General features: G+C 47.8%; 1 protein-coding gene across 1 annotated transcript; it reads right to left on the bottom strand.

Moving 5' to 3' along the window:
• On the bottom strand, window positions 1–27721 carry LOC308586108 (tumor protein 63-like; the record flags this gene model as incomplete). The annotated part of the gene is made up of 5 exons (XM_081192387.1): window positions 27426–27721; window positions 4864–4995; window positions 4290–4422; window positions 1831–1889; window positions 1–100 (listed from the first exon to the last, which is right to left on the bottom strand). The coding sequence occupies exons 1-5, from the start codon at window positions 27485–27487 to the stop codon at window positions 1–3; spliced, it is 486 nt and encodes a 161-aa protein (XP_081048513.1). The 5' UTR covers window positions 27488–27721.

A 27721-nucleotide genomic window follows, 5' to 3' on the forward strand; every position in this document is an offset into this window, starting at 1 on the left:
CTACTGGATCCGGCCAATGTCCAAGTTGCCCAACCAGTGGGAAAGCTGCATGCACAAGCCTGCAAGGAACTGGCGGTCTAAAGCTTTGCTGCCTGGATGCCTTTCAAAGAGGATTGGACAAATTCCTGGAGGAGGAGAGGGCTATTAGTGGCTGTCTCCTGGCCAGGATGGCATAGCTGTCAACTTACAGATTTGAAAATAAGGGACCAGCAGCCTCGAAAATAAGGGATCAGCAGCCAAAATAAGGGATTTTCCAAGCACAGGTATGTTCAACTTCTGAGCTCCTCCAAGCCAAAGGCAGAAAGCCCAGCGAGCAGCCAAACAAAGCCTCAAGCGGTGGTTCCCACAGCGCAGCAACCCGGCAAAGGGGATGCAGCAAGGAAAACCACCGTCACCTCTCCGCTGGGAAGCGCTGAGCAAAGGCGAGTCCCCAGGCAATGCAGCCGATTTGATCGGCACAAGGCATGCAAGCTCCACCCCCCAGTCGTTCTTAGACTCCTTATTGGGTGAGCAACGCAGCCAAGCAACACAGTTGGAGCCTCCCTCCTCCCTGGCCGGCAGGGAGGGAGGGAGAGGAGCTGCTTCCTTTGAAACCCAGGAAATTTAAGGGACATCATCAATAAGGGACAGCAGCGGGACACGGCGCTGGGATAAGGGAGTTTCCCGCCGAATAAGGGACGGTTGACAGCTATGCTCCTGCTCCATGGTTGGAGGCAGCGATGCTTCTGAATGCCAGCTGCTGGAAACCGCGGGAGGGGAGAGTTGCTCTTGTGTTCAAATCCTGCTTGCAGGTTTCCCACTGGCAACTGTTTGGCTGGACTAGATGGGTCATTGGCCTGAGCCAGCAGATTCTTCTTGTGTTGTCCAGCATGGGAGCAAAGCCATCGTGGCTGGTTGCCTTCGACAAGCCTCTCTTCCATGGAATCATAGCATAGTATACCCGAAGGAGCGTCTCCACCCCCATTGCTCAGTCTGGACACTGAGGTCCAGCTCCGAGGGCCTTGTGGCGGTTCCCTCCTTGTGAGAAGTAAGGTTACAGGGAACCAGGCAGAGGGCCTTCTCAGTGGTGGCGCCTGCCCTGTGGAACACGCTCCCATCAGATGTCAAGGAGATAAAGAACTACAGTGGTACCTCAGGTTAAGTACTTAATTCTTTCTGGAGGTCCGTACTTAACCTGAAACCGCTCTTAACCTGAAGCACCACTTTAGCTAATGGGGCTCCTGCTGATGCTGCACCGCCGGAGCACGATTTCTGTTCTCATCCTGAAGCAAAGTTCTTAACCTGAAGCACTATTTCTGGGTTAGCGGAGTCTGTAACCTGATCTGTATGTAACCTGAAGCGTATGTAACCTGAGGTACCACTGTATCTGACTTTGAGAAGACACCTGAAGGCAGCCCTGTTTAGGGAAGCTTTTAATGTTTGATGTTTTATTGTTTTATTATCATCATCATTGATTCTGTTGGGAGCCAGAGTGGCTGTGGAAACCTGGCCAGATGGACAGGGTTTAAACAATAAATTATCATCATCATCATCATCATTAACATCATAGAAATGTAGAGTTGGAAGGGACCCCGAGGGTCATCTAGGCCAACCCCCTGCAAGGCAGGAATCTTTTTGCCCAATGTGGGGCTCGAACCCTTGACGCCGCGATTAAGAGTCTCGATCTCCTACCAACTGAGCTATCCCATTGCTTTCTTACCGCCAGCTCTGTCCCTGAAGGTTTTGCACCTCCGCATTCCTTTATATATTTACCTGCCCCCATTTCCCAACCCTCCCTTGCCCTGGCAGAGAGTTTTACGGATACAGAGAGAGAGAGAGGGAGGCCGTTGCCTCTTCTGAAGTGGCACCGCAGGGTGAGACCGGTGGCAGGTGCTGGGCGTCCGCCTGGCCTGGGGCGACGCAGAGGGAAAGCAGGAGGGGGAGAAAGGGCCGAGGCGAGGGCTGCATTTCTGATTAAACGCAGCAAAACACCTCGCCTGGGGCGACAGGTTCCTCTCGCTGCCTTCCTGGGGAATTGCAAAGCAAACAGCCGACTCCTCCGCCAGGCTGGGCTGCCACCTGTCAAGTGATGTTTGACAATTTATTAAATAAATAAAAAAGAGGGGAGTGGGAGCAGGGGCAGAGAGACAAACTTTCCCCTGTTTCCAGAACAAACTGTTTGCACAGAGTCCTGGGAGGAGGAACGAGACCGCGGTGGCCGCCAAAAGCCTTTTGTGAATGAATGAGCGACTGAATGAATTGGATGGATGGGTGCAGGGGGCGTGAGCCAGAGGGCCGGGAGAGCAGCATATTTCTGCAGGGAAGACGGGGGCAGAGAGCACTTAGCGGCGGGCCTTGAGTCAACAGCAGATTAGAGCCACACGCCAGAGTTGCTCTGAATCGCAAGAGCGGCATGCCTCGGAGGCAACGGCCTGGAAGGAGCAGGCCCCACGCTCCCAGGAGGACGGCGGCAGCAGCAGGCATCCCGCCCGGGGCACAGAGCTGGGGAAGAGCACGTCTCCCAGCAGCTGAGCAAACGCTCACAAATAATAATAATAATAATAATAATAATAATAATAATAATAATAATTCATTTATATCCCACCTTCCCCAGCTGAAGCCGGCCTCAGAGCAGCTAACAACACTAAAATAATACAGCATTCTAAAATCAGTTCATTATAAAATCAGTTCAAATCAAATTCATGGCAACCATTGGGCTAGAGTTCTATATGGATTACAGAAGGAAGGGGTCAGATTGTGCCTTGGCCAAAGGCTTGGTGGAACAGCTCTGTCTTGCAGGCCCTGCGGAAAGATGTCAAGTCCTGCAGGGCCCTAGTCTCTCGGGACAGAGCATTCCACCAGATCAGGGCCACAGCCGAAAAAGCCCTGGCTCTGGTTGAGGCCAGCCTAACTTCTCTGTGGCCCGGGACCTCCAAGATGTTTTTGTTTGAAGACCGTAAGGTCCTCCGTGGGACATACCAGGAGAGGCGGTCCCGTAGGTACGAGGGTCCTAGGCCGTATAGGGCTTTAAAGGTTAAAACCAGCACCTTAAACCTGATCCTTTACTCCACCGGGAGCCAGTGCAGCTGGTATAGCACCGGATGAATGTGATCCCGCAGCGAAGACCCCGTAAGGAGTCTCGCTGCGGCATTCTGCACCCGCTGGAGTTTCTGGGTCAGTCTCAAGGGCATCCCCACGTAGAGCGAGTTACAATAATCCAGTCTGGAGGTGACTGTCGCGTGGATCACAGTGGCTAGGTCAGGGCAAGAGAGGTAAGAAGCCAACTGCTTAGCTTGGCGGAGATGAAAAAATGCCGCCTTTGTTATAGCTGCAATCTGCGCCTCCATGGAAAGGGAGGTGTCAAAGATTACACCCAAACTTTTAACGGACGGTGCTGGCACTAATTGCGCCCCCACAAGAGATGGGAGTTGCCCCCCCCAATCCCATATCGTCCCGACCCAACCAAAGGACCTCTGTCTTCAAAGGATTTAACTTCAACTAAAAAGGAGAGGAAAGGAGTCGGAAGGGATCCGAGGGTCATCTAGTCCAACCCACGGCAATGCGGGGAGGGGGGAGGGAAAGGTCGTTCTCTCCCGCAACCTGAGCAGGACTTTGGGTTTGGGGCAACAAGACAGCTCTCCTGAGGTTGGGATAAAAAAAAAAGCGGTGGGGTCCTCTTGATTAGGACCCAAGTTTGAAAGGACGCGTGCAAGCTTCTGCGATGCACAGAACTCCGCCACGGTGTTATTCTCGCTTTATTAAGTTTAAGAATCACTTTTTCACCAAGGGAACTCGTCATGACTTACAACCAAGAAACACATACGTTAAAACCAGCATGAAAGAAAACAAAGGAAGATCTAAAGCGCGATCCTATTTTTGAGACGCACAATAAGAATCCCTCCCATTCAAAGAGGCCGCAGATAATTAAAAGCCAAAAAATGATGCATGATCAAGTACAGCTTGCCAAAACCTTTGGCAGGGAGCAAGCATTGCACATCCACACATACGATATTTTCCATGCAACCACCACTTTGACCCAGGTTTACCTTCTATGATAAACTGGTACTTTAAAAAAACCCAACCTTTCTTTCCACATATGCCCTGGACTACGGTTTATTTATATCCCACCTTTCATCCCAGAAGTTCAAGGCAGAGTGTGTGGTTCTCCCTTCACCCTCAACACACAGACACTCATCTTATTTTCACAACATCCCTGTGAGGCGGGTTAAGATAAGCGTCCGTGATTGGCCCAAGCGTCCCGGGTCCTAGCCCAACATCCTAACCCCAGCATCCCGACATTGGCTACTCACCCACATTGGGTCTCTGATCTCCGAATCCTGCATCCGAATGCAATCCATGCTGATCTCAATTTTGTTCGCCGGGCCATTTTCCGTTTGCTCCTCCAGGAAATTCAAGTCAATGGGCTGGACCGAGCAGATCGGCCTGCGGAATAGGACAGGGGTCAGAAAAGTGTTTCACTGGACATCAAAGATGGAAGCCCACACAAGGAGAGTCTGGTTGCTGGATCAGGCCAAAGGCCAAAGGCCCATTTTGCCCAGTGTCCTCAAACCAGAAACCGAGATGGCATCGGTAAATCCAGGAGTGTCCCTGGAAAATATGGTCATGTGGAAGGTCTACTACTTGGAGACGCAAGGCAGGTATGCGCCACCACTGAGTTACGATCCGAGCACCTTCAGTTAAGGTGCTGCCAGTCTGAGTAGACACTATTAGGCTAGATGGAGAAATCAACTGGCTGCCTCTGACTTTCGGCATATTGAGCAACTGTTGGGTGGGACACCAAGGCCCTTCCAGTTCAAGAAGTTGAACATAACACACCCCCACACCAGACAATCCCCCATCCGATTCATCCATCTTGCTACTCACTGATGATCGAGGATATCCCAGATTTGCTGGAAAACTTCCGGACGGCCATATTCTCTCGCCTGCGAGCCTTGAGGCATGGTAGAGCGGTAATAACTCTCCGTCCAGGAGAAATGGCCTGGGGTGTCCACAAACCTACACAAAAGGTCCAAATCATATTTTTAAATATATATATAGATTTTACCATCTTTCCCCCAAAGTGGATGGCGAAAGAAAAGTCAATCAGTAAAGTATTTTAAACAAAAATGATTGAATTGTCATTTAAAAGTTTTAAAATCTAAGACACAGTGGTAGGATTAAACACATGCAGGCACAAATCTAGCAGAGCAATCTTAAACATATTTGCTCAGAAGTAAGTCCATGACAAACCTAGACAGCATCTTAAAAAGCAGAGACATCACCTTGCCAACAAAGGTCCGTCTAGTTAAAGCTCTGGTTTTCCCAGTAGTGATGTATGGAAGTGAGAGCTGGACCATAAAGAAGGCTGATCGCCGAAGAATGGATGCTTTTGGATTCTGGTGCTGGAGGAGACTCTTGAGAGTCCCATGGACTGCAAGAAGATCCAACCTCTCCATTCTGAAGGAAATCAGCCCTGAGTGTTCACTGGAAGGACAGATCGTGAAGCAGAGGCTCCAAGACTTTGGCCACCTCATGAGAAGAGAAGACTTCCTGGAAAAACCCTGATGTTGGGAAAGATGGAGGGCACAAGGAGAAGGGGACGACAGAGGACGAGATGGTGGGACAGTGTTCTCGAAGCTACCAGCATGAGTTTGACCAAACTGCGGGAGGCAGTGGAAGACAGGAGTGCCTGGCGTGCTCTGGTCCAGGGGGTCACGAAGAGGCGGACACGACTAAACGACTAAACAACAACAACAACAAAGCTACAATCACGCCATGCACTTAGAGCACTATCATACCACTTTAAGCATCAATGCCTTCTTCCTTTTCACTTTTTTTGGGGTATAATTCTTTATTAAACTTTTCTGTTTTACATTTTAGAATATTCATTTAAACAACCTTAAAATATCAATGACTTCCCTTATTCTTCTCTTTCCATTTTGCATAACATAAATCCCTGCATATTTTACATAAACTAAACAATTCAGTATTCCATCATTGCATCCATCAAAACTTATTTACAATGTTGAATTGATCTTAATGCTGCCAATGTTTTCAAGTGTACACAATTGCCCCCCGCCATATATTCAATAAACATTTTCCCAATCTTCTTTAAATGTATGTTCTTCCTGTTCTCTTAGTCTATGAGTTAGGTCTGCAATCTGCGCTTATTCCATCAGTTTTAGTTGCCATTGTTCTTTGGTTCGGACCTCGCTTGTTTTCCATTTGGGGGCAAACAAAACATGGGCCATGGTAGTGGCATAGATAAATAACCTTTTTTGACACCTTTGGTATTCCATCTGAATTATCCCCAAGGAAAAGGACCCTGGGTTTTTTTGGGGAAAAGAACTTTTAAACATTTTTTTCAATTTATGACAAATTATTTCCCAATACTCTTTTACCCTTTTACAAGTCCACCACATATCATATATGGAGCAATGCCTTCTTACAGATTATCCCGGGAACTGTAGTTTGCTAAGGGTGCTGAGAGATGTGAGGAACCCCCCTATTCTCCTCTGAGGGTTGCAGTTCCCACAGTGATTTAACAACCAGTCCCTCTTTGCAGAGAATGAGAGAAGCTATGGTACTACCAACCTTACTGTATGCTTGTGAAACATGGACCACTTATAAACCCCATTTCCAACTCCTCAAAAGATTCCATCAACGGGGTCTCTGAAAATTTCCACACATGACTTGGGAAGACAGGAGAACTAATACCAGTGTACTGGAAGAAGCAAAGATCACCATTGTTGAATTAATGATTCTTCAACATCAACTTCTTTGCACTGGTCTTATTGTGCTGATGCCTGGTTATCATCTTCCAAAGCAAGTACTCTATTTCCAACATAAAAATGGAAACCGTAATGCTGGTGGTCAACAAAAACGGTTTAAAGACTCCCTCAAGGCAAATATTAAAAAAAATGTAGTATAAAGATCAGTAATTGGGAAATACTGGCCTGCGAGTGCTCCAACTGGTGAACAGCCTTGACCAAAGGTGTCATGGGCTTTGAAGACCCTCGAACTCAGGACGCAAGGGAGAAACGTGCTAAGAGGAGGGCATGCTAGGCAAACCCTCATCATGATCAACTCTTGCCCGGAAACCTCTGTCCCCACTGTGGAAGGACGTGTGGATCCAGAATTGGCCTCCACAGTCACTTACAAACTCACTTTTAAAACCGTATTTATGGAAGACAATCTTATTCGGCTACGAGGGATTGCCAAAGAAGATAAATGAAATCAATCCATCAGTTTCATTCTCCCCCTGGCCGCTGACTAGCACTGAAGGCCACACAACTTAAGCAAGCAAGCAAGCAAATGTCATTCTGGGAGGCGTACTGAGATCCGATGACCTCTGGCAGGATTGGGGTGCTGGAGCCTGCAGGAAGGCGCTGACCTGTAGATGAACCGAAGAGAGGTTGCAAAGGGGGTGGCTTAAATCGCACAGGGCCCTCCTTATTTCTGCACGGTGCCGGGAGTTGCATGCCCTCCTCTTGCTCTGGGTCCGTTAGCCTATTTGCGAAATTTGAGAGGCTCCTGCAAAACAGGATGCAGCTAAAGGCTGTCGGGGAACTGAGAGAAGAGAGCCACGCTTCGTTGTTGGGGTGGGAGGTGATGATTAAAGAGGTTTATTAGTAGGAGAGAGAAGCCTGTTGCCTGTGCAGAATGAGCATTCTTTTAACTATGGAAAGGTGGCATACAGATTACCAGATTGCTCTATAAGACTCACTTTTTCCCTCCTAAAAAGAAGGGAAAATGTGTGTGCGTCTTATGGAGCAAATGCAGGCTGCGCAGCTATCCCAGAAGCCAGAACAGCAAGAGGGATTGCTGCTTTCACTGCGCAGCGATCCCTCTTGCTGTTCTGGCTTCTGAAATTCAGATTTTTCTTGTTTTCCTCCTCCAAAAACTAGGTGCGTCTTGTGGTCTGGTGCGTCTTATAGAGCGAAAACTACGGTAAATGATGATGATGCTCATTTATCAGCTGCCATTCCAGCCGTAGACGGCATTGCAGAGATTCTCTGCTGTGAGGATCATGGGAAGAAGGCCCTTGATGGAGTTTGGAGGCAAAGTTGATTTTCTTTTTCGTGTGTATAATTTTTATTAAATTTTCTGTTTTACTTGTTAAAATATTCATTTAGTAAAGGCCCCTGACCATTAGGTCCAGCCGTGACCGACTTCTGGGGTTGCGGTGCTCATCTCGCTTTATTGGCCAAGGGAGCTGGTGTACAGCTTCCGAGTCATGTGGCCAGCAGGACTTCCAGCTCTCACTTCCATACATTACTACTGGGAAAACCATAGCTTGAACTATACGGACCTTTGCTGGCAAGGTGATGTCTCTGCTTTTTAAGACGCTGCCTAGGTTTGTCATTGCTTTTCTCCCATGAAGCAGGTGTCTTTTAATTTCGTGGCTGCTGTCACCATCTGCAGTGATCATGGAGCCCAAGCTTTATTAGTTTATGAAATAAACCAAACTCTCTTTTCTCAGGGCTGCGTCTTCCTTCTCCTTCCTTCTTCAACTCTTCCCAGACAGATTCCCAAACCGACTGAGGCCACATCCATTACGATAAGTTTGAAGCGCCCTAGCAGCCTTCTCACAGTCTTGGCTCTCCCCATGCCTCCCCACCCAAAGGATTCCTGGGAAATGTAGTTGGAGAATCTGATCACCCCCATCATTCTGCCCAGACACTGAGGTCCAGCTCCGAGGGCCTCCTTGCGGTTCCCTTCTTGCAAGAAGTGAAGCTACAAGGAACCAGGCAGAGGGCCTTCTCGGTGGTGGTGCCTGCCCTGTGGAACGCCCTCCCACCAGATGTCAAGGAAATAAAGAACTATATGACATTTAGAAGACATCTGAAGGCAGCCCTGTTTAGGGAAGCTTTTAATGTGTGATGTTTTATTGTGTTTTTAATCTGTTGGGAGCTGCCCAGAGTGCCTGGGGAAACGGATTGGCAGATGATACTACTAGACTATGCAGAGATGGCTAGACTGACTGGGAAAATCAGGAATCAGGAGGACCAAAACCTCAGCAGAGAATGGGATAAATACAGATTGTATTTGAAAGAACACTGTAAACACTTGAAGTCTTTGGCAGGCTTTGATTAACTCCTGAGATGTTACAAGGACTTTGGACATTTTGGATGACTATAATTGGGATGAACTACAATATGTAGTTCATTAAAATATTCAAAGGACCCACAGAGGGAAGGAGGAATATTGAATATTTTGTTGGAAGCAGACCAGAGTGGCTGGGGAAACCCAGCCAGATGGGTGGCGTATAAATAATAAATATATTATTATTATTATTATTATTATTATTATTATTATTATTATTATTATTATTATTATTAAACAGCAAACAAACCTTGTCTAAACAGCTGCTTAAAAATATGTAAAATGCCTTGCTTCCTTTTCTACCCCCCCCAAAAAAAACCCCAGATGCAACCATTTATAAACTGACCTCAGTTTTTCCACTTGTATAATGGAAATAAACTTACCAAACGGACTTTCCTATTTGCTTGCTGGGGCAATAGATTTACTGCCTTCACGTTTTGTCATCTCTTCCATAGGAGTTTATTTACATATACCAAATTCATTTAAACTGTTTGCAGACTTAGAATTCCCCATTAGCTTCCTCGCCCAAACTCCGCTCCTGGAGGGGTTCAGAGTGTACAAAATTGGCTCCTTCAACACATCATTGGTCACCTGACCGATTTGAATGGCAATGCCTGGCCCCCTCAAATATTTTATTTTGGGGTGGGGGCAAAGATCCCTCAACCCCTAGGAGCTGGAAGGGATCCCAATCTGAACATATTGCCAGTTAAGCAGATCTATAGGTTTATGAAATCAGAACACAACATACTAGTCTTTGTGACTGTATCATTTTATTGCAAAAGAGTTCTGTGTTGGCAGGCGTGCTGCACCAACATGTACAAAATAACCTCTTTGCAGTGCCACAAATCCAACTCAATGGTGTAACGCTGGAAAATGTTGATCACTTCTCCTACCTGGGCAGTTATCTTTCCACAAGGGCCAACATTGATGCCAAAATTCACACCACCTGAACTCTGCGAGTGCGGCTTTCTCCCGATTGAAGTGCAGAGGGTTTGAGGACCGGGACATTCACAGGGAAACCAAAATGCTTGTTTACAAAACTATTGTACCATCAACTTTACTGTACGCTTGTGAAACATGGACCACTTATAAACACCATCTCCAACTCCTCAAAAGTTCCCATCAATGGTGTCTCTGAAATTTTTTACACATCACTTGTGAAGACAGGCGAACTAATACCAGTGTAGTGGAAGAAGCAAAGAGCACCAGTGTTGAAGCAATGATTCTTCAACATCAATTTCGTTGGACTGGTCATGTTGTGCAGATGCCTGATGATCGTCCTCCAAAGCAACCACTCTATTCCGAACATAAAAATGGAAAGAAATGTAGCATAAGCACCAACAATTGGGAAACACTGGCCTGTGAGCGCTCCAGTTGGAGAACAGCCTTGACCCAAGGTGTCATGGGCTTTGAAGACACTCAGACTCAGGATGAAAGGGAGAAATGTGCTAAGAGGAAGCCACGCTTGGCAAATCCACACCGTGATCAACTCCCACCCGGAAACCAATGTCCCCACTGTGGAAGGATGTGTGGATCCAGAATCGGCCTCCACAGTCACATACGGACTCACTTTTAAAACCGTGTTTATGGAAGACCATCTTACTCGGCTACGAGGGATCACCAAAGAACAGAAGAAGATTGCAAAAGAGTTCTGTGTTGGCAGGACTGCAGTTGGGAATGGCAGTACGGGGTTATAGGTATGATAGCAATAGGGCAGGACTTGAACCAAGGGCTTCAAGTTACAAAGGAGATTCTGACTCAACATCAGGTAGAACTTCTTGACAGTAAGAACCGGACTGCCTTGGAAGGTGGTGGACTCTCCTTCCTTGTAGGTTTTTAAGCAGAGGCTGGATGGCCATCTGTCCTGGATGCTTTAGCTGAGATTCCTGCATTGCAGGGGGTTGGACTGGATGACCCCGGGGTGTCCCTTCCAACTCAACAATTCCATCATTCTTTGGCTGTTCCTCTTGCTGACAAAGATCCATATAGTTAAAGCTATGGTTTTCCCAGTAGTGATGTATGGAAGTGAGAGCTGGACCATAAAGAAGGCTGATCGCCAAAGATTGGATGCTTTTGAATTCTGGTGCTGAAGGAGACTCTTGAGAGGCCCATGGACTGCAAGAAGATCAAACGTATCCATTCTTAAAGAAATCAGTCCTGAGTGCTCACTGGAAGGACAGATCGTGAAGCTGAGGCTCCAAGACTTTGGCCACCTCATGAGAAGAGAAGACTCCCTGGAAAAGACCCTGATGTTGGGAAAGATGGAGGGCACAAGGAGAAGGGGACGACAGAGGACGAGATGGTGGGACAGTGTTCTCAAAACTACTAAAATGAGTTTGACCAAACTGCAGGAGGCAGCAGAAGACAGGAGTGCCTGGTGTGCTGTGGTCCAGGGGGGCACGAAGCGGCGGGCACGACTAAACGACTAAACAGCAACAACATGGCTGTTCCTCTCACCCCAGTTAGAGGCTGCAGACTTGGGGAGAGCAATCGAAGCCCCTGTTTGCTAGCTGCAATTCGAGCAGCTCAGCCACAGGATTTCCGAAGCCTCCAGGACCACCCCCCTGGGCGAAATGGTTGTAATGATTATTTATTGCATTTATCTACCTTCCTCATTCAACCCCCACGAGAACCCTATGAGGTAGGTTAGGCTGAGAGATGACTGGCCCAAGGCCACCCAGTGAGAGCTTTTAGGCCGAGCAGGGATTCAAACCCGGTTCTCTCTCCCAGGTCCGTGTCCCGACATTCTGTTTTATCGTGTTTTTTAATATTCTGTTGGGAGCTGCCCAGAGTGGCTGGGGGGGAAACTGCCAGATGGGTGGGGTATAAATAAATTATGGGTGGGGTATAAAATAAATAAATAAATAAATAAATAAATAAATAAATAATAATTCTAACCACTGCACAGCACTGCTCCCAGTTTGAAGCTGGCCTCTTGTTCCATTGATGCTCCAGGCGGAACCAGGGTCAGGAAAGCTGCTTAGGGAGATGGTGGGTGTCCATTCGGCCACGATTGCCAGCCAAGCCCTGGTCTCTGTTGCTATATTTTTAGCCCTTGACAGGGGGTGGAGAAGGGGGGGCGAAGGCACGTCAGAGCTTGAGGGTCTTGGCAGCGCCCAGTGTGCTGGAATTCCCCTCTGCCGCATTTTAACACTCGGGTGATTTGTAGACAGCAGGCAGGCTATGAAATGGAGCACGCAGCTGTGCGAGGGGAGAAGGAGGGAGGGAGGGAGAGGATTTTTCTGGATGGGCCAACCAGTTTCCAGCAAGGCACCCCGTCATCTGGAATTCCCCTAATTCTGCAGGGTCCCATTTATTCCCCACATACCCCTGACTCCGCCATCCTATCGCCATCCGGGACAACGGAGTCAGGGACTTAAAAGCAGGCTGGGAGCCCACCCTCCCATATCTGCCCTGGGAGGAAACAGATTTTAATTTGATTTAGTATTTGCATTCTGCTCTCTCAACGACAAACGGGACTTGCAATAATTGCAATAATGGCATGGGACAACGACAACGACGTTTTCCATTTAAATCTTTTCCGTTGCTAGAATCCCCAGGAAGGGAGAGCGCTCTTGTATTTGAACTCTTGGGAATCCCATGGAAGCAAAAGTTTGAAGATTCGGGGCAGGTGACACGAAGGGACTGCTCAGTGTGTCGGACTATGACCTGGGAGATCAGGGTTCGAATCTCCCCACTCAGCCACTGAGTGACCTGGGGGGGGCAGTCACTCCCTCTCAGCCTAAGCTACCTCAAAGGGTTGTTGTTCTGAGGATTAAATGCAGAGGGAGAGCAAAACCTTGAGCTATTTGGTTGCATATAAATGCAATGAATAAATGTTATTGTTACTTACACACACCCCCTCAGGCCCCAAGGCAGGTTACAACCTTTAAATCACATAATTAAAATCACTTTCAAACAGCTTGCAATCACAGAGATAAGGTGGGGCAGAAAAATATGCATTTCAGTTGTCAAAAGAGCTGCGTCTTCGACATCCTCTGAAAGCTGGACAGTGCAGGCACCAGGCATACATCTCTGCAGAGGGAGGCCCACAGCTTAGGGGCCACCGCAGAGCAGGCCCTGCCGCTCGGGTGCCTGGTGCAGGGGCGTGTCCTGCAGCCAGGGGCGGGGCGATCCACCCATGGGGGCGGGTGAGTCTCTCCGACGTTTTGAGCCTCTCCGCCACATCACCCTCAGCTGTAGGGCTGCTGAGGGAGAGGCAGTAGGTAGACGCAAGTCCCACGCTGCCATTTCTGGCGTTTAAACCATTGCGTCACTTCTAAAAAGTTTCGTGAGCCCATTTTTTTTTTAAAAAAAAGAAAAACCACCCCATTTTGTCACCCCCCCCAGTGATGACACCTGGGATAGCCCGCACACACACACTGCACCCCCTTACTCCACCACTGCTCTGCATCACCATCACCCCGAGCTGCTGAGGTCGGAGGGTCTCCGTGGATCTCAGCACCCGAGAGGGTCTATAGGAAAGGAGGCAGTCTTTCAGATATTTGAGGCATCTCACTGAGTGCTTTAAACATCAATCTGACAACCTTCATAATAATAATAAATTTATACCCCGCCCATCTGGCTGGGTTTCCCCAGCCACTCTGGGCGGCTTCCAACCAAATATTAAAATACAGTAACACACCAAACATTAAAAGCTTCCCTAAACAGGGCTGCCTTCAGATGTCTTCTAAAAGTCAGATAGTTGTTTATTTCCTTGACATCTGATGGGAGGGTGTTCCACAGGGCAGGCGCCACTACCGAGAAGGCCCTCTGCCTGGTTCCCTGTAACCTCACTTCTCACAATGAGGGAACCGCCAGAAGGCCCTCGGAGCTGGACCTCAGTGTCCGGGCTGAACGATGGCAGTGGAGACGCTCCTTCAGGTATACTGGACCGAGGCCACCTTGAATTGGGCTCAAAAATAAACCAGCGACCAGTGCAGCATTTTTCTTCCTTTTCCCCACATCACTTTTTTTAAGTCTCCAACAATATTTCAGCATCATATACCTTTTTTTAACATTCAGAGTTTCTTCTTGGCTTCCCAACCCTCCTCTCTTGATGTTTGTTCTTTACTTCTTTTTATTAGCCTGTCTTTTTATTATCTAAAGCCTGCTTTTTTCAAGCAAGGGTTCCATGAGGTCTTAGTTGAACCCCAGCCTGTGATCCGACTGCTGCAGTTTTGGACCAACTGAAGTATCCGGGTCGTCTTTGAGAGCAGCCCCACAGGGAGCGCATCGCAGTAATCTAATCTGGAAGTTACCAGAACTCAGAATACAGTCGCCAATACAACTCTGTCCAAAAGAGGCCCTGGTTTGAAAGCGGCAAGTTCACATGCATGGGGAAATTTGCAGTGGAATCCTGTACAGTTCTACTTGAAAGAGAGCCCCATTGAGCTCAGTGGCGCTTACTCCCAGGGAAAGGGGTGCAGATTCGCAGGCACAGTCTTAGCTTCTAAAGACCCTGGGAAAGGGCTGGAACTTGAGGAATGGAAACATTTTAACAGGGCATCCCCCAAACCCACAAATCCTGAGTGTGATGTTACAGGGACTGTCCCTGGTAAATGGAGAATAGGTTGTGTTGGAGACTATTCTGATATCTGTTTCTGAATGCATTTGTGTGTGTGTCTCGCGGGGGAGAAAAGAGTTGCTGCGGTTTGCATGGGGAATCTGCACCTTGAAGTGTGAACCTTTTTTTTTTTATTTAAAAAAATCTATATTTCTTTTAAATGGCGAGTGAATTTTGTGTGTGCCAGGCTTTTGGCTTTCACTTTGAGGGGATCTCTCTTTCTGACTGTGTTTAAGGTGACTCAATTTGTCAGCAGAGTCTTGGCACCAGAACATGAATTCTGAACTTCAAATATCAAGCTTGCAAAATGGTCCCCGGAAATATCCTTGTGCAATACTTTACATTCTTCTGTCTGGTAGTTTATAATTTTCTCTCTCTCTCCCCCCCCTCCCGGTCTGCTTTGCAACATACCCCAAGAAGTGAAGCGCATTTGCCAGGGAGAAATTCTGAAGCACGTATTTGCACTTTGCAACTGCATCTCAAATACCTGGACTCTGATCTGTATTGGAGACAATATGCTGAGATTCCAATAAACTGATATCCTGCATTGATAATTTGGAGTTAAAGCAAGTGATGACAGCTGCCCCACACTGCCTGGTACTGGTGGGAGTTGTAGTTCAGCAGAACCTGGGGGTGCCAAGATGCCAAAGGCTGAGACGGGCCTTTGGTTTGATTTAGCAGGACATCTTATGCAAGGGGACATGGAACATAACTGAGTAGACAAGAAGAGTTTGGATTTGATATTCCACTTTATCACTACCCTGAGGAGTCTCAAAGCGGCTCACAATCTCCTTTTCCCTTCCTCCCCCACAACAAACACTCTGTGAGGTGAGTGAGGCTGAGAGACTTCAAAGAAGTGTGACTGGCCCAAGGTCACCCAGCAGCTGCATGTGGAGGAGCGGAGACGCGAACCCGGTTCCCCAGATTACGAGTCCACTGCTCTTAAGCACTACACCACACTGGCTCTCGGAGTATTTATTTCTCATCATGCTTCTAAGCCAGTCTTCAACTCAACAAATCCTGGAGCAAATATTTTTGTTGTTGTTTAGTCGTTTAGTCGTTTCTGCCTCTTCGTGACCCCCTGGACCAGAGCACGCCAGGCACTTCTGTCTTCCACTGCCTCCCGCAGTTTGGTCAAACTCATGCTGGTAGCTTCGCAAACACTATCCAACCATCTCGTCTTGAAGATCCTGAAGCTGAGGCTCCAAGACTTTGGCCACCTCCTGAGATGAGAAGACTCCCTGGAAAAGACCCTGATGTTGGGAAAGATGGAGGGCACAAGGAGAAGGGGACGACGGAGGACGAGATGGTTGGATAGTGTTGTCGAAGCTACTAGCATGAGTTTGACCAAACTGCGGGAGGCAGTGGAAGACAGGAGGGCCTGGCGTGCTCTGGTCCAGAGGGTCATGGAGAATCGGACATGACTAAATGACTAAACAACAACAATGTCCTGTCATTTATCCAGATGTAGGGATGGGTCTGTGGCCTGCCTTGCAGGCGTGCTGCAATGCCAAGATCAGATGCATAATAACTACCTCTTACAGGAGTCACAGACCAGACCTTTTCAATTGGCCAGGAGCAGGCCCAGGAGTCGGGACCTTGCCGAAAAGCGCCGGCATCATCCGGCTGATCTCGAAACATTTGACAGGCCCATCTCCCATGTCTCTATTTCTCACCCCGTCCCCCCTTGCGAGAAATCTCGAGGTCCTGGAGATGCTCAGCCTGGTGAGAGTACAGTGGACGCTCGGGTTGCAAACATGATCCGTGCGGGATGCACGTTCGCTACCCACAGCACCCGCAACTCGCAGTGCCACGTCTGCACATGCGCGGGTTGCATTTCGGTGCTTCTGCGCATGCACAAAGCGTGATTTAGTGCTTCTGTGCATGCGAGAGCATCAAAACCCAGAAGTAACCCATTCCGGTACTTCTGGGTTTCGGCGCGTCCGTAACCCAAAAACGCACAACCTGAAGCGTCTGTAACCTGAGGTATGACTGCACTAAGGGTTGCAGTGCTTTGGAGAGAGCAGGTGCCGAAGGGTTGCTATCACAGGTCAGGCAAGGCAGACATTCCCCAGATTCAGGGGCGGTGAGAGAAGCAAGAGTGACAACCAGCCGAGGTGACATCATTCCCTGGGGAGGGAGGGAATTAAAGAGGGGACCCCCCCCATCTCAGAAAGAGAAAGAAAGGCTGTTGCAGAAACTGATGCCTCCTGGACGAAATGACAGGGAGCTCAAATTTAGAAGGCTAGCCTCAGAGGAGTGGGATTGCGACCACACACCCCAGGCGTGAAATCGAGGAGGCTGTTGAAAACATAATAAAAACAACCCCTGGCAGGATTCGCACTTGTGCTGTGCTGTGCTTCTATCGGGGTACAAAGCCCTCGGACGCCCAAGACCAAAGGGAGGTAACTAAAGGAAGGTCACCTTGCTCCTCTGGGCTCACTGGACTGCTTTGACTGCAAAACCAGCTCCTTTGCAAGTGCCACATAGATTGTACTGCTTTTGATGCCTGCTAAAAGATTTCTTTCCCTTTAGGCAAGCCTACACAGGCATTTCACTATAGAATAATAGAATTATAGAGTTGGAAGGGACCTGTTGCTAGCCAATTAACTGCTTTTCATGACATTATTATTATTATTATTATTATTATTATTATTATTATTATTCAAATTTATATACCACCCTGTACCCACAGGTCTCAGGGAGGTTCACAAGACTGAAGATGAATATTATTATTCATCTCCGAAAAAGATTCTGATATCTCCTGATATTAATTAATTTATAGACAAAATAAACCAATGATAAATACAATGATAATGAAATACCACAGAGCAGGTTGAAAACAGCCTATGTTTGGACATTATCACAGATCATGTTCAAACTATTACAAAAAGCATAAATTTCCCCATGAACCTGTTAGGCTGATTTATATGCATTCTTTTGTAATAAATTAGCTTAATCCTAATTAGTTTGGGCTAATTTCCCCCCATCCATTCAGAAGATAGTAGGAGATACACTCCAGTTTTTAGCCATTATAATCTTAGCAGCAGTTATAAGCTTGAACACTGTTTCTTGAGCTGAATTTTGCTGGATCTGAATTTTCTGATTTTCCGTGTGTGGAAGTCCTCCCATCATTTCCAAGTGAATCCAAGGTGACCTGGATGAGTTCACCCACCTTTAAAATAAACCAATGGATTCAAGTTACAAGAAAGGAGATTCCGTCTAAACGTTAGGAAAAACTTTCTGATGATAAGAGTCGTTTGACAGTAGAGCAAACTCCCTCTGGCAGTGGCAGACTCTCCTTCCTTGGAGGTTTGTAAGCAGAGGTTAGATGGTCATCTGCCATCTGCCTATGCAGCCTAGGACCCACGTACCTACGGGACCGCCTCTCCTGGTATGCCCCGCGGAGGACCTTAAGGTCCACAAAGCGTGTTCTCCTTCATGGAGAGCACGTGTTGCGGTGGGGGCCGCCAGGACACTCCAAAGTTGGGGGGCGGGCTAATTGATCGTTGGTCACCGATACGATTGGGGCTTCCCTTGTTGTTGGGAAGAAGTTAATGTTGCCATTTTTTGATTGACAGCCAGAAATAGTAAAACTCCTTGCACGAAGCGTAGAGCTTCCTCTTATCACTCCGTGCATCGGATTGCCCGTCCTCCCCCTCCCTAGAATTAGGGTTGTTCGCTTTGACCTTGCTATGCCTGTCATGGGGTCGTCTGCTTTGGAGTGGGGCCCTGGTAGGAATTTTGTCCATCTGGCTGATTGGCTGGGGCCATTTGGTTTTTGCCTACTGCGTAGCAAATCGTCACAACTTGTAAGGTTGCGGTTAGGCATTGGTTTATGGTTTGGTTGGTTGAGGGGCATGGATTGGCTGTGCCTGCCCCTCCAATGCTGCTGCTGCAAGGGATTCCGTTAAAGGAATTGGGGGCTAACTATTGCTTGTCCACTCTGTCAAGGGGGCTCGGGCCATAGCAATGAGCTCCTGGTTGCATTTGGGGTGAGGGCAGGTTCCCTGCTCCGACGCTACCCCCAAGTGTATTCCCCTTTTCTGACTTTCGCATCGTGTGGAATGTCAGTCTGTCCCCCATGGTGGGGGCAGATAGTCGCAACCAATGCCTAAGCAACCACTCACAAATTTGTATTTTAATAAAGTTGTGGCCAAAATTATGCCAAAAATTTTAAACAAAAACTTCTGTGTGATGTGTGAGTTATTGGGGTGGACCTGGGGACCTAGACACGCAAATGACAACATTTTGGAGGTCCCAGGTTGCAAGGTGGCTAGACTGGTCTCAACTAGGGCCAGGGCCTTTTCAGAACTAGCCCCGACTTGGTGGAATGCTCTGTCCCAAGAGACTAGGGCCCTGCGGGACTTGACATCTTTCCACAGGGCCTGCAAGACAGAGTTGTTCCGCCTGGCCTTTGGTTTGGACTCAGTCTGACCCTGATGTTTCCCTCCCCTTATGATTTTGATCTATGGGCTATTATTAAAATGAGGCTGCATTTTAAATTATATTTTAACCTGTATTTTAAATTGTTGTGTTTTTTTTTTGTTAATTGTAATTTTACTGGTGTTAGCCCAAGCCCGGCTCTGGCTGGGGAGGGTGGGGTATAAATAAAATTATTATTAGTATTATTCATCATCATCATCATCATCATCATCATCATCATTATGGATGCTTTAGGTGAGATTCCTGCAATGCAGGGGGTTGGACTAGATGACCCCCTGGGGTCCCTTCCAACTCTACAATTCTACAATTCTATAACAGATGCTCAGGGCCGGCAATGGCACCCTATGGCTTCTCCTCCTGAGCCCTCAGACATGCTTCTGTGCTGTCACAAGGACTCTTAGCATCCTGTCTTCAATGTTGAAGTAAGATTCATTTTTGGACCACCTTGTACTTTTCCTCAGCCATCCAAATATCTCATGCCAGTCCTGTTTCTCTCCATCGGTAATTTGCTACCTTGCTCCAAACTTCTTCATGTGAAACAGACCTCATCTCTTTACATATAGCCGTACCTTGGATGTTGAACGGAATCCGTTCCAGAAGTCCGTTCGACTTCCAAAACGTTCGACTTCCAAAGCTGCAGTTCTGACTGGCTGCAGGAAGCTCCCGGAGCCAAATGGAAGCCCCATCGGATGTGCGGCTTCCAAAAGAGCGTTCAGAAACCAGAACACTCACTTCTGGGTTTGCAATGTTTGGGAACCAAAACGTTGAGGAACTAAGCTGTTTGACTTCCAAGGCACTTGGAGCCATAATTGTGGTGATCCATGGGGAAATCTGCTGTTGTTGCTTTTTGACAAACAAACAAACAAACAAACAGAACCCCACCAAATCCTGCAGAGGCATACAAAATTGGCAGAGCAATTTCACTTTTAAGGAAGGAACCCGTAGGCTGATACGGGAGAAATCCATTTTAGAGCGTTTCCCGCAAACGCAAAGCACATCTGAAGAACCCGGCTATTGAGCCCTTAATTCCCATTCCCAGCTTTCTCCAAGACAGGGACCACATGAAAGATCAGGAATATTTAGCTTGCCTCCCCCTTTAGGGCTTAGGTGGGGGTGGTTTTTGTTGGAGGGGGGAGAGAAAAGAAGCCAGAGTAGTAATGGGGGAATCAGCTCCTGTGTAATCCTTTAAAAGAGACGATCTGGGCTTCTCTCAGACAGGCAGCTTAGGAGCCTATTCTCCTTCCAAATCTCCTTTAGAACATCTAAAGCCCCCAGGATGGCTCAAAGAGGAGGCAGGTGAGATCCCCACGAGGAAGGAGGGAGGAAGAACAGGGCGAGGCAGCAGAAAGAGGGGGCAATGCTCTTCCCAGTGCCGACCGCTGCAGGCTGCCTGCTGGAGCCTGGGGGAATCTGTGTGTTTCATTCATCGCATCCACGCCACACCTTTCCTCCAGGGGGCTCAAGGTGGCGTACATGGCTTCTTTCCCTCCCCATTTTATCATCACAACAACCCTGCAAGGGAGGGGAGGATGAGAGTCAGAGGCTGGCCCAAGGTTGACTGGTGAGGGGGGATTCAAACTCTGGTCTTTCCTAAATGGCTTCGGCCCAGTATACCTGAAGGAGCGTCTTCACCTCCATCGTTTTGCCCGGACACTGAGGTCCAGCTCCGAGGGCCTTCTGGTGGTTCCCTCATTGCGAGAAGTGAGGCTACAGGGAACCAGGCAGAGGGCCTTCTCGGTAGTGGCACCTGCCCTGTGGAACGCCCTCCCACCAGATGTCAAAGAGAAAAATAACTACCAAACTTTTAGAAGACATCTGAAGGCAGCCCTGTTTAGGGAAGTTCTTAATATTTAATAGACTATTGTATTTTAATATTCTGTTGGAAGCAGCCCAGAGTGGCTGGGGAAACCCAGCCAGATGCGTGGGGTATAAATAAATTATTATTATTATTATTATTATTATTATTATTATTATTATTATTATTATTATTACACCCCATAGGCTTGTTCACATGTTGCACTGAACAAAGCTGTGTACATACATTGGCTATACATTGACTGACTGACTGACTGATTGATTGATTGATTGATTGATTGATGGATTGATTGATTGATTGATTGGTGTTGACTCTCCTTCTGAGGTTTTGAACCAGAGGTTGGATGACTATCTGTCCTGGATGCTTTCGTTGAGATTCCTACATTGCAGTAGGTTGGACTAGACGACCACTGGGATCCCTTCCAACTCTATGTTTGTATGATTTTATGGTTGTTTAAGATCAAACCAATCCATTCTGAAGGAAATCAGCCCTGAGTGTTCACTGGAAGGACAGATCCTGAAGCTGAGGCTCCAATACTTTGGCCACCTCATGAGAAGAGAAGACTCCCTGGAAAAGACTGTTGGGAAAGATGGAAGGCACAAGGAGAAGGGGATGACAGAGGACGAGATGGCTGGACAGTGTTCTCGAAGCTACCAGCATGAGTTTGACCAAACTGAGGGAGGCAGTGGAAGACAGGAGTGCCTGGCATGCTCTGGTCCAGGGAGTCACGAAGAGGCGGACACGACTAAACGACTAAGCAACAATTCTCAAAGTGGTGTGTTTTTATTGTTTTGTTTTTAAAGAAACCCAAACAATAAGCAAAACTACAAAAAGAGAGATTTTTTTTAAAAAAATCTTTTTTTGAAATATCAGTAGACTGGGTAGGCAGAATATTTTTAGGAAGCACTGAAAAGAGTGGAGCAAAAGTGAATGCCTGATGTCAATAGGCAGGGAGTTCCAAAGTTTAGGTGCTGTTGCCCTAAAATATTTATTTCTTACAAATGTGGAAGGGGCATTATGTGGTATCTGTAACTTTGCCAGTTCTGCTGATCAAAGGGGTCGAATAGGCACTGACAGGGATGGCGATCTCACAGGGATGCTGGTTCCAAGTTGTTAAGAGCTGTAATATACTAATAGGAAAGCCTTGAACTCAGAGCCTGCTCCCCCTTTCTGTTGCCCTGCGGCCAGGCTCACTCACTCGAGCCACCTGCTGCCAGCGGTTCTAAAGGCCTCTTCACGCCACCCACTTAGCAACCAATGTGTTAGGAAGAATTATACAGACGTTCGCGGCTGATGGCGGTTTTGTGTCGAGGACTTTTAGCACCGGGTGAAGGTGCTGGGGGCAGGGAGGGATGGAGCAGAAAGCGCCGTGTTTTAGAGGGAACAGGTGCAACATTTTCAAAGCCGCCCTTAATCCGAGCCCCTACACCTCGGAGCTGTAGCATCGTCTGGCTGTCATTTCCGAAATGGGAGTGGCTGGTCTGCAAACAACCCTCCCCCTGTCTAATCTCTGGTGGGGCAGGGGGTGTAATTGCATAGCTGGGAGCATTGAGCCTTTGATCGCAATTACAGAGCCATCATGGACTCGGCGGTGGTTGCTTTCCATCTCAGCGGCGGGAAAGAGACATTTCATAGAATCATAGAATCATAGAGTTGGAAGAGACCACACGGGCCATCGAGTCCAACCCCCTGCCAAGCAGGAAACACCATCAGAGCACTCCTGACATATGGTTGTCAAGCCTCTGCTTAAAGACCTCCAAAGCAGGAGACTCCACCACACTCCTTGGCAGCAAATTCCACTGTCGAACAGCTCTTACTGTCAGGAAGTTCTTCCTAATGTTTAGGTGGAATCTTCTTTCTTGTAGTTTGGCTCCATTGCTCCGTGTCTGCTTCTCTGGAGCAGCAGAAAACAACCTTTCTCCCTCCTCTATGTGACATCCTTTTATATATTTGAACATGGCTATCATATCACCCCTTAACCTCCTCTTCTCCAGGCTAAACATGCCCAGCTCCACATTTCTGTGGATTCCACATTTCTGGGAAGGCACATAATTCCACCTCCTGGTAACATGTCACAAAATCATAGAATTGTTGTGTTGGAAGGGATCCCAGGGGTCATCTAGCCCAACCCGCTGCGATGCAGGAATCTCAACTGCCCCCCTCTCCATTTCCCATCACTGTCCAAACCCAGAGAGCCCCCTTCAGTCGGGCAGCTGTGCTGCTGAGATTTCCTTACAACCAGAAACTGGTAAGGCACTGGCTGTTGCCGTGGATGATTTCAGAAGCAAAACAGACCTGCCTTCTACTCCCTTCTTATCTCCTCTGTGCTCCCCCGTTCCTGGGCTGGATTCCACATTCCCCAAGCCTTGCCAGCTGAAGTACAAGAGCTGGTTGCAATTTCACACCGCAAGTTCCCTGCTCGATGGAGCTGGGCCCTCTCCTTTTTGCACAGGCCTGCCAAATGGGGCAGCGAAGAGGAACACAGCAAAGAGAGCCGAGCAGATTAAAGAAGACCACCATGCAAGAACAAATCCCATTAAGCTAAAGAAAGAGGGGGCTCACCTACGCTTTTTTATATACATCCATTAATTCTCCATTGTCCGTATTTATCTTATCTTATTCATATTGCATTTCTGTTCCACTTTTCTCCCCAAGGAGCTCAAGGTGGCGTACGTGGTTTTCTCCCCCGTCCTCATTTAATCCCCCAAACAACAACCCTGTGGGGTAGGTTCGGCTGAGAGGCAAGTGAGTGGCCCAAGGTCACCCAGAGAGCTTCATGGCGGAGTGGAGGATTTGAACCCCGGTCCGCCAGTCTGATACTCTAACCACTACACCACACTGGCTCTGCTCCCAATCAGTGCCTTCCCACACTTCCCCCTCTCTCAGTCCAACATTTTCAGAGCGAAGGAACTCCAAAAGGGAGAAACTGTATGGGAAAAAACTCAGATTGAGGGAGGGGAAAGTGTGGAAACAGAGAGATTTGGAGGTTAATATCATATGGACAACAGAGATTTGGTGCAGGTACAGTGGTACCTTGGGTTACATACACTTCAGGTTACGTACGCTTCAGGTTACAGACTCCGCTAACCCAGAAATAGTACCTCAGGTTAAGAACTTTTTTTCAGGATGAGAACAGAAATCGTGCTCCGGCAGCGCGGCAGCAGCAGGAGGCCCCATTAGCTAAAGTGGTGCTTCAGGTTAAGAACAGTTTGAGTTAAGAATGGACCTCCGGAACGAATTAAGTACTTAACCCAAGGTACCACTGTACCTTGAATCTTCCTATCTACCTTAAACAGCATGACCACCCTACCCAGTCAAATGCTATATGTCTGTACATCCCTGTGATATTTGCACCAGCAATGAAAGAGACCCAGGCACAATGAAGTGCCCAAGACTGCAGTCGTAACCACACTGAGAATCACAGAATTGTAGAGTTGGAAGGGACCCCCAAGGGTCATCTAGCCTAACCCCCTGTAATGCAGGAATCACAGTTCAAGAATCCCGGACAGATGACCATGTAACCTCTACTTGAAAACCTCCACTGAAAGGGAGTCCACCACCTAACCTGGCAGAGAGCCCTCTGAATTCAGTAGGACTTATTTCTGGGTCAACATGGTTAGGATTTCAGCCTCAGTCCATTTCTTAGGCAATGCAAATCAGTCGGTTAAGAGGTCTTGAAAGGAAACCTGACTTTGCCATGGATGGGTGAAATTCCCAAAACCAGCTTTAACATCACATTTCATCTAGCTGGGAAGCTCTGCTCACTAATGCCACATACCTAATAGCAAAAAAGAATATACACTGTACATACTCAGAGGCACACTTTCTTTAGTAGTATTAACCCTATAGCAGAGCTCGTCTTGGCTCTGCATGTTCCCAAACCATTTCCCCCTCCCAATGTCAGACTAAAGCTTTGCAACAAGGGTAGCACAGAACAGCCCACCTCTGAGCGTATGCAGAGTCCTTTTCTTCCTCATGCTTCCCAGCCTCTGCACACATAAAACTGGGAGGAATTTATTCTAGGTCAAAACAAACATTGGAAGCTGCTTTATAGTAAGTCAGATCTGTATTGTCCAAATGGACTGGTAGCAGCTCTCTGAGATTTCAGGCAGGGTTGTCTTCCAGCCGTGCCTTGAGATACCATCGGAGGCTGAACCCGAGATCTTCTGCACACAGTGAAAACACTCGATCACTGAACCACAGTCTCCGAAGATCAGATTTCCAAGCAAGCAAATCAGAACCCAATAACTGAGAGCTTGACACAACCAGACATCCATCAGAAATGGCAAGGACCAATATATAGATCCAGAAGCAGGTGGTTTCCTAGGAACTGAGACCTAGTTCAAATCCAGGGCAGGATAATAGGGACTGCAATCCTAGCCATGTACACTCAAAGGTAAAACCCACAGAATTCAACAGGGCTTCCTCCCAGGTAAGTGGGATTTCAGCCATTATAAGTATGGATGCCTCTGAGCACATGCAAAGTGTCTTCTGTCATCCCCAGCTCACCACAACCTGGAAAAGCCATCACAACATCTGGAAAAGCCATTGAAACCAAAGCCTATGTCTATCCAACTGTCCTCGTGTTGATGCGATTAAGCTAAAACACTGAAAGATGAGCAAGCGACTGTTCAAGCAGCGGGACATTAACTTCTGCAACCCCAGGCACAAGATGTGGGGGACAGAGGTGACTAGATGGTTTGAAAACAGGATAGCGGGCAAGGTGGAGCGTGCGGGCAATGGCATTGGAGCAAAATGGTACCTATGTAACATATCTCTGAATGCCAGATATATGAAACAAAGGAGAGAAGAAGGTTTACCAGCGTTTAGCATGCTCTGCTTGTGAACCATCCCTTCTTGGAAACAAAATTCTGCACAGATGATGGGAGGTGGCAGACTTACATTTGGGGGCCCCCGAAGCTTGAACTGTTATGGGGGCTCCTTCACAACCAGCAAAGAGGTCCGGGTAACCACTGTTATCTTCTTTTTTAGGAAGCCCCCCCCCAATAGTGATTTCCTCCCATCGTTGCTTTTTCCATCTTGTCGCCATACACCTGAGTTTTCCCTTAAGGTAAAGGTAAAAGGACCCCTGACTATTAGGTCCAGTCATGACCAACTCTGGTGTTACGGTGCTCATCTCGCTTTATTGGCTGAGGGAGCCGGTGTAGAGCTTGCGGGTCCTGTGGCCAACATGATTAAGCCGCTTCTGGCGAACCAGAGCAGCGCACGGAAATGCCATTTACCTTCCCGCCGGAGTGGTACCTATTTATCTACTTGCACTTTGACGTGCTTTCGAACTGCTAGGTTGGCAGGAGCAGGGACTGAGCAACGGGAGCTCACCCCGTCGCGGGGATTCAAACCACTGCCCTGCCTAGGCTCTGTGGTTTAACCCACAGTGCCACCCGCATCAGAGTTTTCCCTTACACTTTGCCAATTCAGCAAAATCCCCCGGCGCCATTTTTACACCCCAAAACCAGGCCATGTCAGGAATTTTCCAACATTTACAACATCTCGAACTTGGGGCTTGTTGAAATATACAACAAAAAAAGTTATCTGTTTGAGTCATGCGACACAGATTGATTCTACTAGACCCAAATTTTTAAAGCCATGCCACGCCCTCCAACATTTCTCTGGTGAAAATAAGGATGTCCTAAGGAAAAGCGGGGCATTCCAGGAGCAAAAATCAGAAAATGGGATGGCTTCTGTAAATCTGGGACTCCCCCTGGATAATAGGGACTCTTGGAGGGTCTGTAATGTGGATAAAGGGCACTTTTGGGGTCCCTCTGGGATTAGGGTCCCCGAAGGTTAAGCTCCACTAGTTTCATAGTAGTTAAACCCTGGGATCTGTTCTGATGCAGCCCAGCAACGCTGAGGCTCTTAGGAACTATCCACAGCATTCAAGCATCTCAGATATTGGGACCTGCCCTGTTCATTCTGATGCACACACATTCCTTTGCATCCAAAGATTGCCTTTTTCTCCCCTGAATGAGATGCTCAGGGTGCTCTCTCTCAGTGTACGCACATGCTGGAATGCACATGGAATTCTGGAACTATTTATTTAGCTAGGAACACACTCAGCTACATTTGCTTGCTGCATCTTCTCTGGGTCTCCTGCAGATGTCAACATACAGATTGACACAGATATAGATATTATTATTTCTTTTACTCTGCTGGCAGGACCCAAGGTCCTTTCTCGTCTTCAGTCACTCTGTGTGACACTTGTCAAGCGATCTGTCCTCCGGGCAGGCTTTTCTGCCTACCCTCCCCTCTTTATTTACTGCCAAAACAGAGGGTTGCCTCCAATGGAACAATAACTAACCGGGCGGCCAAAAATAATAATCAGCCTTGCAGAGCGTGAAGCAAGTGGTATATTTCTTCGGAGACACACAACACAGACAGGCGTGCAGAGAGCCTGGCCCAGCCAGCTGCCACCATCTGATAGCAGAAGAGATTAAAAAAAAAAAATTGCACAGCAAATGCAGGCTGACAAGAAGAAGAAAGAAGGAGACTCACCGCTGGAGGTAGGCGTCAGGGCAGCATGGCAAGGTGGGATACGGGGCTGCTTCAAAAGTCATTTCCTCCCAGGATGTCCTCTCTGGGTGTCAACCAAGCCAAATAAATAAATATTTCTGGGTGTATAATAAGGTCAGCCGGCAAAGCGCGATGGGGTCAAGAGGCATTTGGAGATAGGCTTTTCTGAAGGTTTCTTTTACACTTGCAGAGGGGTGGGGCCGTCCGGGGGCCTGGCCAATGGGATCTGTCCAGTGGCAACCCCCCCCCCCCGGGTACCAGCCTTGCAAAGTGTCACT

The sequence above is a fragment of the Podarcis bocagei genome, assembly GCF_964188305.1.
Source record: "Podarcis bocagei genome assembly, chromosome: 4".
Classification (NCBI taxonomy): Eukaryota; Metazoa; Chordata; class Lepidosauria; order Squamata; family Lacertidae; genus Podarcis; species Podarcis bocagei.